The following is a 17478-nucleotide window of genomic DNA, read 5'->3' as shown; positions in this document are numbered from 1 at the left end:
TTCTCTTGTAACTACCCCTATTTTATTAACATACACTCTAGGTACAATACTGGGAAGAAGTGTAAGATGAACAATTAAACAGTAACATAAATAAAAGCCAGACTAGTTCTCAAGTGCTCCAGAACGAACAGCATCTTCATAGCACCCGCCTCTATCATCTTTGCTTTCAGGATGCAACTTAATAAGATCATCAATTCGTAGAATAGTAATTGCAGCTTCTGTTGCAAATTTCAAGCTCTTTACTTTGACTACTGTAGGCTCAAAGACACCAGCTTGTTTGTTATCACGAGGTTTCCCATTGATTAAATCAAGACCAATCCTGCAAGCAAGAAATGAATTAGACAAGTCTAATTTGTTGTGTTGCACATAGGTGCTAGGCACTATGGTAATACACATAATTTGGCTAAAGTTAGAGCATAAACTTCTGAGGATTACCACTATGCTTATCTGAAGGAAAATAAAGTTTCCCAGAGCAAGCTCATAGTTCCTAAATTATGGTGCATAGGAGCAGCTAAACTACACCACAGGAGAAGAACGGAAATTCAGAGAAAAGTAAATTTACAATATATTTTGTAACAGGACTTCTACACAAGCAGTCAATATTTACAAAACTCTTAAGACACAGCCCTCCACTTAAATGCAACCCCTTTCACTTCTATTAATTGTTTGAATGGATACTTGCCATTTCAGATTTTTGCGTTCTGGGTTAACTTGAGCCTCATTGTGAAATGCTCTCAGCTTTGCAACAAGATCTGTGGCATCCTGGGCAGCATTTACTGCTAAGGTATTTGGAATAACTAAGAGAGACCTTGCAAACTCTGCAATAGCAAGCTGTTCACGTGATCCCTAAATGAGAGGGAGGAAGAGTTATTTACTTTGAAACCCATCAAGCCAATTCATGCAATACAAGGGGAAAAATGTAGCCATAATTTTAGAGCACCACAGGCAGGTAGACACTTAATCTATATTGAGTATGAACAATAAAGGGGGAAAATAGATGTAGGGAGAGGAAGAACTGTTCTGTTCCCAGTACTAGGTTGTTTATTTCTTAGTTGTTTTGAAGACTGAAGTTAATATTTTGGTGTATTAAAATAGTAGTTCAAGATCCGGCAGAACCAAGCTCAAAGTACTTAAAAGCAAAGTTCACGTATTAGAACCACCACAGTAAAAAGTTTTAGTGTTATGCAATGAAACGTTGTTATTTTGTAAACTGCACTTACCATGCTGGTTGCATAATTTTCAAGATATATTGAAAGTGCTGCCTCTACAGCACCACCACCTGGTACCACAGACTTGGACTCCAATACTCTTTTAACTACACAAAGAGCATCATGTAAGGATCTCTCCATTTCATCACACATGAAGTCATTGGCTCCTCGTAAAATAATTGATGCAGAAGTACGAGCCTTGGTACTGTCCAAAAATGAGGAAAAAAGTCAGTTAACTCATGCTTCTATCTTCATGCAGAACAGCAAAACTCTTCTGGAGAAAAAGCTTTGCTATTTTACCATCTCATTTCTACAGCTAGGTTCCTCGAACATTTAATGTAGGATCTTACTCCTAAAGGGTTTATATTATCACTTGCAACATCTGTAGGTAACCCATCAGTTCACATTAACCCCCTCTCAGACAATCCCAGATATTCTATCCTGGCTAATGCATTTTGATTTGCTCACCCTATCAGAAAATTCTTTACCTCTCAGCAAGAAAGGCAAGGCATTTCCACACCATAGGAGTGAGAAAACGAAAATTGAAATGCATGCATTTTAAACACATTTACTGCCACTAGAGATTTTAGATTTTTTATTTATTTTTTTAATAAACAAACTGCCTCAATTCCTCTGCTAGATTCCTCTCAGTACCACTCCTGGATTTCTTTATTCAACATACAAACTCAATGCCTGTAATCTACTCAACATCCTGGAGAATGTCTTTTAGTCTCATGAAACTGAGACCAGGGGATCACACCAGAAAACATGGGAAACCGATTAAGTGTGTAGACATGTTTTATGATGAGGCAGATCAAGGCACAAACAAGTTTCCATTCCTCTCAGTGTGGCATACCAAAATCATAAGAGGAAAAATGCACTCAGTTAGGAATTGCTGCTCTTGATATTCATGTGACAACACTAATTCCTTCCATTAAATGTGTTTAAATCAGCTCCAAAAGGTTATACAGAGCTAGTTTTAATCAAACTTTAGTATGCAGCATTTTCAAATCTAGATAGTGTCAAAGAAGACACAATATAACCACTCCTTTATCACTATAATCACTAGTGAAGCTGATAATATAGTTACACCATTCTGACTTGATTTTCCTCTACATTTTCACACATCAATATTTAGAAAAGTAATTTTTGTAGTTATAGATAAGCTATTCAGAGACATTCTTTAAGTCAACTACACAACAATAGGACAGGCTGATAGATTGTAACTGGTCTGATTGAGAAAGATGTCCAGCCCTAGCAAGGATGGTGAAACATCGGTTGTTTCATCACAAATTTACAATGGCCTTATTATACTCTCTCCCACGCGTATAACTGCTCATAGCATTGAGACTGCATGGCAGTAAATAAATGGGAAGTTGTATCTAAAGGTTTAGCAAAATAGGTTTCCAAGGCGTGATGTACGCTAGAAGTGTTCTTACTTCTTGACTAAAATCAGTTCATCATCACAAATTCTCTCTTGAACCACCTCTTCTGCCTGTCCCAGCATTGATGCCTCAAAGCTTTCTTCACCTTCCAGATTAGCCAGAGACGAACAAATGATTGCTTTAAAACAAATGCAAAATTGTGAAGTTAGTGTGGACAATACCAACTCATTATTATTTATCAACCTCACACAACAAATGGTTTTACTTTTACAGGGCAAACAGAATGGTAATAGTCATCAGTAATCCTTAACATTAAGCATAAATGCAAGATTGAGCATTTCTAATCCAGCCAGCAATTGAGGGAAATAAATAGTCCTGTAGGCCCAACCTCACTTTTTAAGTCAGTTACTGTATTTTATAGTCCCCCTTAGTCTCTCTGGGTTCATTTTTACTCTATCTTTACAGCACATATTCTGTATTAATAGAAGTTTTCACACTGCTGCTAAAAACAAGTTATACAGTTTGTTCTGCAAGGTTCTAACAGGACTTGAACTATCAAAATCTCTTTTAGATGATCCTTATAAAATGCATTTGGGGATTGAATAATTTTATACTATAGACAGAATTTTTTTTTCTTAAAATTCACAATCACTACAGAAAGTTGGAAATTACATTAACCAGACTTCCATAATCCCCATTTTATGGAAGTCTGGTTAACAGAGACTTCTAGATAAGATATAGTGTGGTTGTGTCCCCTGGCATGACAGAGTCTTCCGTATGCCAGCCAACATCTCCCCTCACTGCACATGTTCAGCAGTCACAATTTTTCAGTGGTTCCTCTACTTAGTGAGGTGCTCCTTGTCAGGGCGTTGCAGCACCTGAATGTTTTCTATTCCAAGCATACTTCCTTATCACTCTGTATGTGGATCAGCCCAATAGTACTCAGGGAACTGGTTGCACTATATATTACTAGAAGTCTACACTACGACCAAAAGCACAATATATACATACCTCCTGCTGCTTTAGCAATACGTTTAAGGTCCTTTTTTAAAACTCTGCGTACTGCCATAGCACCAGCATCCACAAAATATTTCAGACACATATCATCAATGCCACCAGTGGTTAGAATAACATTAGCACCTGTGGCCAGAATCTTCTGAATCCTCTCTTTAGTGATATCTGACTCTCTGCAAGAGATAACGGGTACATGTTTACTTATAACCAAAAATTATAAAAGTGGGATTAAAAATCATCGACTAAATAGCTAAACCATACACAAACATCTGAATAATTAGCAGTAGCGCAAAGTTTAAGCTCTCTAGGGAGAAAAGGAACCATCACATGAATATATGTCAGGGTGGACAAAAATTGGTAATTTTAAAAAAACAAATATATTTAAATACAAAAAGTATTTCTATTTTTAAAAATAAGCCGATTTGAAATTACAATAATCTACCTAAATTTACTATAATTTAAATTAAATTAAAAGTACTAAGGAATGTTTGCTGCTTAAGTTTTAAAGAAACTTTAAGAAATGGTTTGGAATGAAAGAAACGGTCTGAGTTAAACAGGATGAAGTTTAACACAGACAAATGCAAAGTGCTCCACTTAAGAAGGAAAAATCAGTTTCACACATACAGAATGGGAAGAGACTATCTAGGAAGGAGTACGGCAGAAAGGGATCTAGGGGTTATAGTGGACCACAAGCTAAATATGAGTCAACAGTGTGATGCTGTTGCAAAAAAAGCAAACGTGATTCTGGGATGTATTAACAGGTGTGTTGTGAGCAAGACACGAGAAGTCATTCTTCTGCTCTACTCTGCTCTGGTTAGGCCTCTGCTGGAGTATGTGTCCAGTTCTGGGCACCGCATTTCAAAAAAGATGTGGAGAAATTGGAGAAGGTCCAGAGAAGAGCAACAAGAATGATTAAAGGTCTTGAGAACATGACCTATGAAGGAAGGCTGAAAGAATTGGGTTTGTTTGGTTTGGAAAAGAGAAGACTGAGAGGGGACATGATAGCAGTTTTCAGGTATCTAAAAGGGTGTCATAAGGAGGAGGGAGAAAACTTGTTCACTTTAGCCTCTAAGGATAGAACAAGAAGCAATGGGCTTAAACTGCAGCAAGGGAGGTTTAGGTTGGACATTAAGAAAAAGTTCCTAACTGTCAGGGTGGTTAAACACTGGAATAAATTGCCTAAGGAGGTTGTGGAATCTCCATCTCTGGAGATATTTAAGAGTAGGTTAGATAAATATCTATCAGGGATGGTCTAGACAGTATTTGGTCCTGCCGTGCAGGCAGGGGACTGGACTCTATGACCTCTCGAGGTCCCTTCCAGTCCTAGAATCTATGAAAGTCAAACCACTGAACTTGTGGAAAACACTGGCTACACACTAAAGTTTGAAGTGCTGAATGAGCTTTTGACAGCAGTAACCCCCCTTCCACAGGCTCAGAGAGAATATTTTATTCATTTCAGTTTTTTCAACAACTAGTACATTCAAAGTTAAGAAATGACTGGAAGCTGAAAAATTATGAAGTCTTGTTTCCTCTCCTGACCTAGGAATAAAAGTGTGTGTTGAGAGGATGAGATCTACTCATTCTAAAATACTGAAGGACTTGGTGGGCAGAAATAATCAGTTCAATTCATTAACTTCTTTGTTTAATAAATCAGTTTTAAATTCAAAACATATTTTGATCATTTTTTTTATTTAACGAATAAAAGACTTTACAATTCTGTTTGTGCATTTTAATTGAATTCCTGTACCCATCCAAATGCACCAACACAAATCACACGCAAAAAAAAAAAAAATCTTAACAAATGCATCATTCACCATTTTCTGATATAATAAAAATTAAGAATCTGAATTAATGTAGGTGTAAGCTAGATATCTGCTTAAGCATACAAACACAGTGTACCCACCTGGTTAGCAAAAATTGCCAAATATAGTGTACAGGCTATATTTTAGTGGCCACCAACCAATAAAAGAATCAATCTTTCTTTAGGAAAATAAAAAGTACAAACGTAAAACACTGTAAATCAATTATTTAAATCAAAGTTTCCTATTTTCTGATATAAATCAATCCAATAATTGATTCTAAATAACGTAACTGGTTTTTGCTTCAGAATTCAATACAATTATACAGTTCAACTGAACACAGATTATCCAAATACATTTTAATCAAGTTATGATCAATGTTTTCCACCAATATTTTATATTGAGAAGATGATGTGTTATTTATCTCTGTAGTTAATTTTTTTGCGTATTACACTCTTCAGAACACCCATACACCCAGTACATAATTAAAAATACCAAAATTAGTTTGAAAAATGTGCTCATTTGCTTTAAAAACCCAGCATACCTCTGTCTAATCTGGTCCAGTTTTTCCGGATCTGTGATCAGCACCTGAACACCAAGCTTCATTTTTGTTTTCTGCAGACTGAAGTCAAGACAGGCAATCTTTGCATTAACTATCCTCTTGGTCATACCTATATAAAAATGGTATTTTACTCAATATGTTACAAGTAAGTTTTAATTAAAAATGCTTAATAAAATGAAAATAGTTGTGATGTATTATTTTACTTTTTTAGATTTCTAATACACACACAATTACCCATCTAAAGCTGTTTTTTTCCCCTGCAACTCTTTTCACGAACACACTTGGGAAAATGTTATAACAAGAACAATGAAAAGGGTAGTAAGACATTCTTCAATACGCAGACATAATCTTAGCTGCTTTCTTAATTTACCTCTTCATACAAAGGCATGGAGGAGCACCTTTCCATGACTCCTTGCTTCCCAGTTTGTTACATTGTTGAGCTAGAAGTTCAAGATGTATTAGTACCACAGGTAAAACTGACCTGTTGGTATCTAGTTTAATCACTATGTAAATCTACAGAAAACTCTGATGTATTTAGCAGGGCCCTACTATGGTCCCAGTAAGGGATAATAAAAACATGTTGATTTTAACAGAGCGGAACATGTCAAAATATGGTAACCTAGTTCTAGTGACAGTAGCCAATTTCCTTGCTTTTACACTGTCCACCTTTGAGGCCCTGCACTGCAGTCAACTATCCTCAAGCTAAGGAGGGCTGGATGGAACTCCCTTGCGTGACATTTATTGCTGCTCACTTATTTGCTAGATAGGCTGAGCAATACAGTCAACCTCCTCTCCACTAGCAACTTAACAGCAGCCTCTGCTGTATTCCAGACTTTGCCACTGAAATGCACATTCCTTCAACACTGACTACTGAAGCCTCACAGTTTTACCTGCCAGTGTGATTTCTTGACACATGCAAAGTGCTGCACAGTAACTGATGTAATAAACAATGATGAGACAGTCAGATCAAAGACTGCACAAAATTTAGACTTAAAAAAAATGCTTTTAAAACCTTATGGGCAATAGTAATATTTCCTTGAGTCTCTTTTAAATTGCAAGTTTTTAAATAAACAGTACACTGCAATGTATGCATTCCAAACGTAACCAGAGATCTACTAGGCACTGATTAAGGACCAGATAAGCGATTAGCTTATTTCCATCATTCAAGTGCAAGAAAGTGAACAGACAGACTAAACATTTAAAAATGTATATGATCTTAGATCTCATTTAAAAAATCCTTATTGAGACAAGATTTCAAAGCCAAATATTGACTTCAGACATGAATGCAAGTTTCACTGAAGTCCTTAGTAGCTGCCCATGAGTTTCTGGGGAGAATTTGGACCTACGTGTCTGCTATTTTTCTACAGATGGGTAGTTAGAAACTGCTAAATTATTTATTTGATTTAAACTGCTAGAGTAACTTTACAAAATTTCAGAAAAACACAACCTTCGACTGGGGAACCAGGATAGTGTTTCAATGACACAAATATTTGACATGTAATTATAAGACCGTGAAAACGGGAATAATTATCCAAGTTGTGTCAACACTGAAGTACAACGTAATATATTAAAGCAACCACCATAATTTTTCTGTTTGGATTTTATACCGTGGTGTGTCACTGCAATACCCAAGTTCCTTTCACATAAAACACAACAGCAGAGCCCATGGACTTCACAGAGTTTGTCACTTCTCACTTTTGGGGCCAAAAACTTCTGCTTAGAGTAGGGTTTGGTTTTATTTAAGAATGTATTCATTTACTTATAAGTTGTTTCAAGGGTTGTTTTTAATTTTTCTAAATAAACAATAGCTTATTAGCCAATTCTTCACATCACTAGAAACATCCACATAAGAGCAATATTCAGAAATAAACTTCAGTCATTCTGCTCACTGAAGGCTTATAAAACAAAATCTGAGCTTACCTTGTGAGCCCACCACACAGTTCAGTGCATAACCGTTTACAAGAATACTCTCTTTCTGGCTACGGCCATGTGCCTTCAAAACGTTAATGGAACTGATTGGATATTTGGCTTGACCCTTTTGATCTGTGAATTTAACTGCAAGCACAGCATCCACCACCATGTTGGCAAAGAAGTCACCATCACTAAAATACTGTTAAGGCTAAAATGAGCTACACAGAGACAACTAGCATAATATACATTGACTTTAATGCTAAAAACAACATTTATAGGCTGCCTTATATTAACATGCCTTTAAAATAATCCTTGAAGCATCTATGAGGTAAAATAATTATTAATCTAATTTTACAGCTAGAAAAAACTAGGACAGGGTTTAAATGTTTTGTCCAAAGCCACACTGCAAATCAGTGGCAATGCCAGCACTAGAACTCAAGTGTTCCTGACTCCCATTCCCAAGCAAATGGTACAAAAAATATTCCCCTTTGTTCACAGAGCATTTTACAAGTTGTTCCAGTAATTTCTTCTATTGTGTCAACAAGCAGTTAACATCTGCATACGATACCATCCAAGGGCATGGCACTTAAACAGAAAGAACAAGTAATAGTTAATTATAGGCTCCTACCACTTGTATGTCTTCCTCGTTATTTGTGGCATTTGCACGTATTCATGTGGCTTCACTCTAAACCAGTGGTCCCCAATCTTTTTTCATCATGCACCCCCCATACCTGGTCTGTCCCCCTCCCCGGGAAGCTTGGGGTGGGCCTGCGGTCGGGGCCTGTAGCTGAGGTGGGGGCAGAGTGGGAATGGGTGGTGCTCCTGCTTCACGCTCCCGGGGAGGCTGACATGGGCCCTGCCACTCCACCACAAATGTTTCTCCACGCCCTCATGGGGGGGCATTCCCCCACAGTTTGGGGACTACTGCTCTAAACTCCAGAACATCAGTTGAGATTGACATCCAACAAGTCTCCAAGCAGATTATAAATAAATACATTAAAATTAAATTAAAGATATGACTTAAATTGAAAATATAAAAGGTATTATTTGCATACAATATGACTATTTTGAAAAGCTCAGAAGAAATGGCAAGTCCACATAACTGGATTACCAGTACATTTTTAGAAATATCAAATTATTTCATGTTTTCACAATGATAATATATTTGCTACATACAAAACTGTGTACACAAAACTTGCGCGCACACAGCCTATTTTTGCCTGCTTTATCCCAGTCAGATCAGAATCCTGAATTAGCAACCAGTTTTTCAAAGGAAACAAATGCATGTCATAAGCAAGTAACCATCACTGAACTACAGTGGGAAGACAGACTGCAAGAAGGAATGTTGCCTGGAATAATGGAGACACTTTTAGGATTAGTGTGGGTGATCACCTGCTTGAATGCTTTAAAATGTTTCTATCTAATGCAAAATATAAGCTATATGTTGGCTAAGATGGAATGTGAACTGAGTCAGAGTGGGCTTCACAGGGGCAAAGCCCCTGGGCAGCCCCAGGAAGGAGAAAAGGGTGATGGGTTATGTAGTAAATGGCAGAAAGAGCATTTTTTTAAAGCTGTTATACTTAAAAAACAAAAAACAAACAAACAAAAAAACCACACGCAGGCAAACTCACCAGAGTTTTGTTTTTAAAGAAACTAAGATTGGTAAAGACAAGAAAAATGATAGGCAAGGGTCACAGCACATCATCATGTTTTCTACAACTATTAGGGGGATGAAAATAGCTGTTTAGATTAGAACAGCTCCTTCAAGCCTCTGGGGCAGCTTCTGTCAGAGAAAACAGCTACAATTTCAGCATCTAAGGAGGTGGTTAATTGTAGCTTGTGTTTAAGGATTAAGGGTTTTAACAAAATGTGATACAAACCATTTTCCTTTTTTGGTACGTGAGAGATTTAAAAAAATGTTGCAACTGTCCTGTGAACAAGCAGGGTTTGGTTTAGTAAACCAGAATACACCTTTTATGCCAAGTTGATACCAAGAACAAGTTTTCACAATGGAGTTATAACTCTTAAAATAAGGGTTTATAATGAAAAAGGATAAGGACTAAGAACTGCTGCCACGGGATTTAAAGTGGATACTCAAGCTCTCCGCAGTAATATCCCTCATTTTCTTAAAATTAAGATTCCAATTTATTATTACCAAGTCAAAGGATACATTCCTATGATTTTGGAGGACATTGATGTTTTAGCTGAATTAATAAGGCAGTCCCGGCCAAGTTCATCTGTGTTAATAATAAGATTTTCATTGATGTAGCGAACTGCCTCCCTGTTGGATAAAAACCAACAACATTTCAAGAACAATTTCTCTCTATTTCTTGTTAGTAGAATTTCTCTCTGCGGGGAAATGCAGACTAAATGCTGAGTTAGAACCAAGTTGACAAACCACCACCACCACAAGTCTTTACAATTTATCAGCTTAGAAAAAAATCCTGTATTGTCGGTGATAATGAATACAGGATTAAGGTAAAGTAAGTGTTCACTGGATATAATGGAACACTAGATTTGCAAAATACAAATATTTCCGCTGAAATAGATTATCTTACTTGCAAGCAAGACGATAGCCACCAATAACAGAGGTGGGGTGAATTTTCTGCTTGACCAATTCATCTGCATTTTTCAGAAGTTCAGCAGCAATAATTACCTGTTTGAAAAGAGGAAAAAGATTCACTGAGAAAATGGGCAAGTCTTAATATAAACAGTAGTTCTTGCTCCAACAAACAAACAAGTGAAGAATATGAGAAGTTCCCCATCATTTAAATTAATTAATGAGTAAAACCATTCTAATTCTTCTTTTCATTTCACTAGTTAACTCTGAACTGATTTTGGGGTTCTGATATGAGTTGTCTGGAATCAGCCGATTCTATTCCATCGATTAGTTCACCTATGTTTCACTTTTTTTCTCAGGGGTTGAGAATTAAGAACTTCTTCGACCCAGAACCTACTCTTAAATATAACTACAGGAAGGGAAGGAATGATCATTCTCAAATTGCAGCCAGTAAGTAAAGAATAACCCCTTTCCAGAATGCAAGCATGTTTAGAGGTGCTAGTTTTTGTACAGTGGTCTCCCCTCATTACTCTGGTTCCAGGAACTGCTTTGTCAGGGTTCCCTCCGCACTCTGAACTCTAGGGTACAGATGTGGGGACCCGCATGAAACACCCCCTAAGCTTATCTCTACCAGCTTAGGTTAAAAACTCCCCCGAGGCACAAATTCTTGTCCTTGGAACGGTATCGCTGCCACCACCAACTGAGTTAGATAAAGATTTAGGAAAAGGACCACTTGGAGTTCCTATTTCCCCAAAATATCCCCTAAGTCCCTTTACCCTCTTTCCTGGGGAGGCTTGAAAATAATATACGAACCAAATAAGTTAACAAGTTGGGCACAGACCAGCCCTTGGGTTTTTAGGACACTAAAAACCAATCAGGTTCTTAAAAGCAGAACTTTATTATAAAGAAAAAGTAAAAGAAGCACCTCTGTAAAATCAGGATGGAAGGTAATTTTACAGGGTCAATCAGATTCAAAACACAGAGGATTCCCCTCCAGGCAAAACGTTAAAGTTACCAAAAAAAAAAAAAAAAAAAAAAACCAGGTCTAAACCTCCCTTTTAGCCTAGGGGAAATTCACAAGCTAAAACAAAAGATAATCTAACACATTTTCTTCCTATTACTTACAATTTGTAATCTTAAATGCTTAGTTCAGGTATGGTTTTAGGAGATGTATTTTCCCTGTCCTGATTCCTCGCTGACCCGGAGAGAACACACAGAGAACACAAAAAACTTCCCCCACAGATTTGAAAGTATCTTCTCCCCTTATTGGTCCTTTTGGTCAGGTGCCAACCAGGTTATTTGAGCTTCTGAACCCTTTACAGGTAAAGGAGGGATTTTATGCTACCTTTAGCTGTATGTTTATGACATGCTTCAAAGCAATTTTCAGTTTGCACTGGGGCAGATGCATTTGAAATTTGTTGTCACATAATGAAATGGTCCAGATTTAATCTGCACAGTGCCAGGATTTATAAGGATATGCCAAAAGCTGCATTTGATAATGACTTTCAGCATGTCTGCCTGTAAAACTTTCTACATACCACTGAGGTGGTCCCATCTCCAACTTCTTGGTCTTGCAGTTCTGCCAGCTCACAAAGAACTTTTGCAGCAGGATGTTCTACCTCCAGCAGCTTCAGAATGGTTGCACCATCATTAGTAATGGTCACATCCTAGTTTGAAAAAAATAAACAAAAGATTGATATTCATACTAATTTATTTTTAAACTTTATTAAACTGTAAAATATGAGAAGACATTTTAATGACAATGATATGCCTAGTGCAATATCATGCATATTGACCATTTACCTCAAGAGTTTACTTTGTCTTTTTAAGCCAAGTCTTCAATACTACAACCATACATATGTAATCACACGACTAATCCCCAAGAACCATGTGTTGCAGGATGGGAGCCTTGGCACACAAGAATATGCATGAGCTATTAGATGGTAGAATTCTTTATGTTGTATAAATAAGAACTAGGGAAGATTTCTTAAATGTAGCTTGAATATCTTTGTCAATTTTTAATAAAGTATTTTAAATACAGTTATTTACAAATCTCAGTTTAAGCTAATGTGCAATATTACCTTTTATTAATTACATAAGGCTATCTCACTTTGGCTTTCAGGCTAGCACAGCAGAAAGATAAAAATCAGATTATCACCTGGTTTAAATATTTGAAAATGGGATGTGGTTCTATCTTATTATAAACATTAACCAATGCAAATTATGTACAACAGTACCGAATTCTAAAATATGTACAACAATTTAAAGACAACAGTATGCATGTCAACACCAGCAAAAATAAGTTTTGATTTATTCATTCTGTGCGCCGTTCTAAACAATGTTAGTACAAGTTGTGACTTTGCACCCCATAATGCTTTATAGAAATATGCTTATGAATGTAAATATGACATAACGGGAATACGTTTTATACTAGATATGCCATGTAACATATCTGTGCAAAGGTTATGTTATTCTGCATGTATTCATCCTATTTGTATGAATGTATCATTCTTGTATCTGGAACTAGAAATATGAAATATAACTCCGAGGTTCTCTTGTAATTATGCAAAGTGTGGGCAATTAATGGTGGTTTGGAATCTTGATGGCTCCCATTAATCAGGACAATTGACTGTAGATGGCTCTGTTTACTTGCAAGCCTTCCTGTGAGTCAAGCCGGGAAGAATGAAGGCTTGGGGGGGTCTCACAGGACATGTGGCTATGTCACCTGATACTAGAATCCATCTTAAACCTGAGGCTTTTCCATTTAGGAGGAGTGGGGACCCAAAGAGACAAAAGATTCCCGCCTTGTGCCAAAGCTATATGGGGGAGGGCGGGGGTGGTCACAGGGTCTGCACAGGTTCCTTCCCTCTCGTCCCTGTGTTCTCTGCTTAGGCTGGTCAAGGAAAAGGGTCCCAATGCCTCTTTCAGGTGTTTCACCCGCGTCTCTTTATTTACAGTGCTTAGTGCAATCCCAATTCGCCCAACACCGATCCCCACACTGACCCTTCCCTGGGTCTTCTCGCCCTTGAGGCTTCCTGCAGCTGGTAGAGAGAGCTGCAATCCCCGTCTTCTCCCCTGGCTAGCTTCCCACTGAGCTTATATCTCCTCCCAGTCACCAGCCCAGCTGATTCCCCTGAGCCTGCCCTCATTAGGGCCTGCAACTGAGCTCCTTGCTGAGTGTCTGGGTCCCCGCCCCCAGCTGCTCTGCCAGGAGGGGGGTGGGGGGGGGTGACGGCGGAACACCTTTAGCAGAGCATCCAAGGGGTTTATACCTCTGCCCTGCCACAGGGTGGAATAGAACAAAAGGGGCTGCAGTCATGAGAAATCCCCTAGTTACTGCCTGAGCTGGAACAAGGACTGTACCAAGGGAAAGGACTGGGCCCAAACTTAGAAGGAGGATAGTCTGTCAAAGAAGCTTATTGGAACATCTCTGAGCGTGACAGTTACCTGCATTTAGTTTCCTGCTGTGTTAGACTTTGACTTGCATGTTTTGTTTTATTTTGGTTGGTAATTTACTTTGTTCTGTCTGTTATTACTTGGAATCACTTAAATCCTACTTTTTGCATTTAATAAAATCACTTTTACTTATTAATTAACCCAGAGTAAGTATTAATACCTGGGTGGGAGGGGGGGGAGAACAGCTGTGCATATCTCTCTCTCAGTGTTATAGAGAGCAAACAATTTATGAGTTTACCCTATATAAGCTTTATACAGGGTAAAACGGATTTACTTGGGGTTTAGACCCCATTGGGAGCTGGGTATCTGAGTGCTGGAGATAGGAGCATTTCTTAAGCTGTTTCAGTTAAGCCTGCAGCTTGTGGGGGATGGGGTTCAGACTTGGATTTGTGGTTGCAGCAGGCAAGCGTGTCTGGCTCAAACAAGGCAAGGTACTGAAGTCCCAAGCTGGCAGGGAAAACGGACTGAGAGGTAGTCTAGGCACATCAAGTGGCAGTCCGAAGGGGGTTTCTCTGATCCAACCCATCACACAAGTATCCATGTGAGAAAAAAAGTTTATTGAAATGCAAACGTACTTGCATATGAGCAAGAGTTAATTTTGTTATAAAATAAGGGAGCACATCATGGATGAAGTAACAGTTAACCATAGTTTACAATTAAGGTTTTCTTCAATAAATAAATAAATAAATAAAATAAAGACAAATAGGGATGTAAATATTTAAAAAGTTAACCATTTAAACAATTAAAATTATAATGTTTAACCAGTTAACTGATTAAAAGGAGCAGGGCTGGGGCTGCTCTGGCCAGCCCGCCCGGAGCTGGAGGTTAATGGTGGGTTAACAGTAAGACTAATGCTTACCGTTTAGTATTTTCATCCCTAATGACAAAATGGAAAAAGAGGTCAAACTAACAAATGTAAATTAGAGCCATGAAGCATATTTTAGATGGAAACACTTTACAAAAAAACAGACATGCCTTCAGCGGAAACAGAACAGATCACAGCACTAATTTACAGTGTAAGTTTGTTAATACGTAAGCCCTTTTCTTAAAAGTTAACATGACAGACATGCTTACTTACACCAATATCATCCACCAACATTTTATCCAAACCAACTGGACCAAGAGAACTCTTCACAATATTGGCAATTGAAGCTGCAGCCATAACTGTATAAATCAAACAAAATAAAAATAAATAATTATTTCTTCCCAAATATCTATTTTAAGAGCATTTATATTTTTCTGTCAGCAGATTCTTAATTTCAGGAACCTGAAATAAAATGACTCCTTATTTAGACTCCAATCCTGCAAACAAATTTGCCAATCTGACCAGGAAAGTGGGGAAAAAAGGGGAGGTTGAGTAAGGGTCCATGACCTCACTTGATTGCAAGATCTGGACCTTTGATACTACAAAATAGCAGTTTCATGACTGGAACAAGTCAGGTGTCCGAAGGATATTGTTTTGGCTACTGAAATAACCAAAAAACTTTCTAGGTCAAAGAAATAAATGATGTAATTTGGTTTGTCATTCAGAATCTTTTCATTCTGTGTTCTGCCATTTCATATAGGAAAAAGATATTGTCAATCTTCTCCTTCAGACTTTGGCAGTATTTTCTCTATCCCATAAGCATAGCCACTCAATCTGTAAACTGAAGGAGTGGTAGTCAAATGGGAAGGGTTCAGTTTAAATCTGATCTTTCCTTTAAAGCTTTAAATGTACCAAACTCGCTCATTTTTTGTTTCCGGAGATCAACCCTTTGTAAAAAACAAAAACATTTAACCGCTATTTCCCAAATTTGCCCATATATCAGAGGCTTCCTTAGACTTTACTAAGATATGTACCACTTTTCTACACCTGATGTTTCTACCCACACAGCATCCACTTCAAAAACAGCTGGTTTCTGCTCATAGTGCAGGGCTCCTGTAATAACTTGTCTGAAGCACTGAGACGGATGGTACAAAGAATCCTTTAGAGGACTAAAACTTCCAGATTCACCAACATTTCAAAGAGATCATTACAGCTATGGCAAAGGTGGGCTAATGGGCTAGTGAAGTACTAGGGAGCTACATCTAGGCCTGTCTTTGTCTTGCACCAGGCTTGATTCCATCCCAAATGAGCTAATGCCCAGATTCTCAAAGTTATGGTAGTGAGACATCAACCCCCCCCCTCCCCCGCCCAATACCTTTGAGGATCTGGGACCAAAGCTTTATACCGAGCTGTATTATTTTCACACAAAACTAGTCAGTCTACCCCGTTGTTTAATTAACGCATCTTGATTTTATACTAGCGCTAAGGGCCACATACTGGTATTCGCTTATTAATTGACAGTGACTGGATGGAGTTAAGCAAATGTCTCAAAATTATTTTTGATCCTCAGACATATTAAAACAACATCTATGCTACAAAGGATGAGAAACTCAGTTTTCATGCTCTTAACTTGCATATGCAGCAAGCTTTAATCTTGGAAAGTCATTCATAATTTATATTCAATAACACTAATAATCTTTTGTAGGACACACACAAAAATGGTCTCATGTAGACAAAAGCTTAAGAGTACCAATATCAAGTTTCACCCATTTGTAACCTTAATCTTCAGTGTAACTCCAAGGGCCACTTTTCATAAATTCTGCCCAATCGGGAAGCAAAGCCCCCCGGTGGTGATTGGTGGTGGTGGTGGGGTTGATAAGATGGTCACTATTGTTCACAGGCACGTCAGACGTTTCAGTGGCAGGGTAAACATTCACGGCACACGGATACCGATTTCTCGGCCCTTTGCCCATAGCGAGCCGCAGGCCCGTCCCAGGACAGAACCCAGGCGGGTTAAGTCTCACACCGCTTTACCCCGAGTCTCTCCTGCTGAAGGCGGGTCAAAAATGGCGGCCGGGGCTGTTCACGTAACAACGAGCTCGGGTTGGCCGCGCGCCCTAAAGGGAAGCGGGCTGCGAACAGCAACGAGACAAGAGCGCCCGCGGGCCCGGCGGCTCCGTGTGAACGCGGGCGCCGCCGCGGGGAAAGCGGCTCGAAGTAACGGGCCCGTGGACAGCCACGAGCTGCTTCTCGGCAGCCACCGCCCCGGGCCGAGCTCCGAGCGCGCCAAGGTGCGGCCGGGCGCCCCCCTCCGCGGGCTCGGGCTGAGGCACGTAACGCCTGAGGCCGCGTCCCGTCCCGCAGACACAAGCGCGCTTGAGAGCCGGGGCCTGGCCCCTCCCCGGGTTCCTCTGCTACAGGAACGTCCCCCCGCCCGTCGTGGCAGCACATGGCGGCAGCGGCCGCTGAGTCAGGCGCCCGGGGCCCCGCTCCGCGCTCGGGCAGCCGTTACCGTTCTGGCCGCGGATCGCTTCCCCGGAGATCCGCTCTCCGAACACGGCCAGCGCCCCCATCTCCATCTTCCCCGCGCGCACAGAGACAGCGATACACGCGCTGCTGCAGGAGAATCCGCCGGTGACGCCGCAAGGCTTGCTGGGAAACTGGCCCCTAACCGCAGAGTCTGATGGGGAGGGGACAGAGCAATGTGGGGAGAAAGGAACGGCGATGAATCATGACGATGTTAAACACTTCCGTCCAATCCAGCAGCCCGTTGCAATG

At 39.4% G+C, this 17478-nt stretch overlaps 1 protein-coding gene and 1 non-coding gene across 2 annotated transcripts; both read right to left on the bottom strand.

Moving 5' to 3' along the window:
• Positions 1–17478, bottom strand: TCP1 (t-complex 1). Its single transcript, XM_054022064.1, has 12 exons — positions 17213–17478; positions 14974–15059; positions 11978–12106; positions 10438–10535; positions 10050–10160; positions 7889–8070; positions 5951–6077; positions 3605–3780; positions 2648–2771; positions 1221–1413; positions 683–846; positions 1–319 (listed from the first exon to the last, which is right to left on the bottom strand). The coding sequence occupies exons 1-12, from the start codon at positions 17277–17279 to the stop codon at positions 103–105; spliced, it is 1674 nt and encodes a 557-aa protein (XP_053878039.1). The 5' UTR covers positions 17280–17478; the 3' UTR covers positions 1–102.
• LOC128835200 (small nucleolar RNA SNORA29) lies at positions 15434–15568 on the bottom strand. Its single transcript, XR_008444617.1, has one exon. It is a non-coding gene; the product is annotated as a small nucleolar RNA SNORA29 (small nucleolar RNA).

The sequence above is a fragment of the Malaclemys terrapin genome, chromosome 3, assembly GCF_027887155.1.
Source record: "Malaclemys terrapin pileata isolate rMalTer1 chromosome 3, rMalTer1.hap1, whole genome shotgun sequence".
Classification (NCBI taxonomy): Eukaryota; Metazoa; Chordata; order Testudines; family Emydidae; genus Malaclemys; species Malaclemys terrapin.
This window is presented reverse-complemented; position numbering and strand designations above follow the sequence as displayed.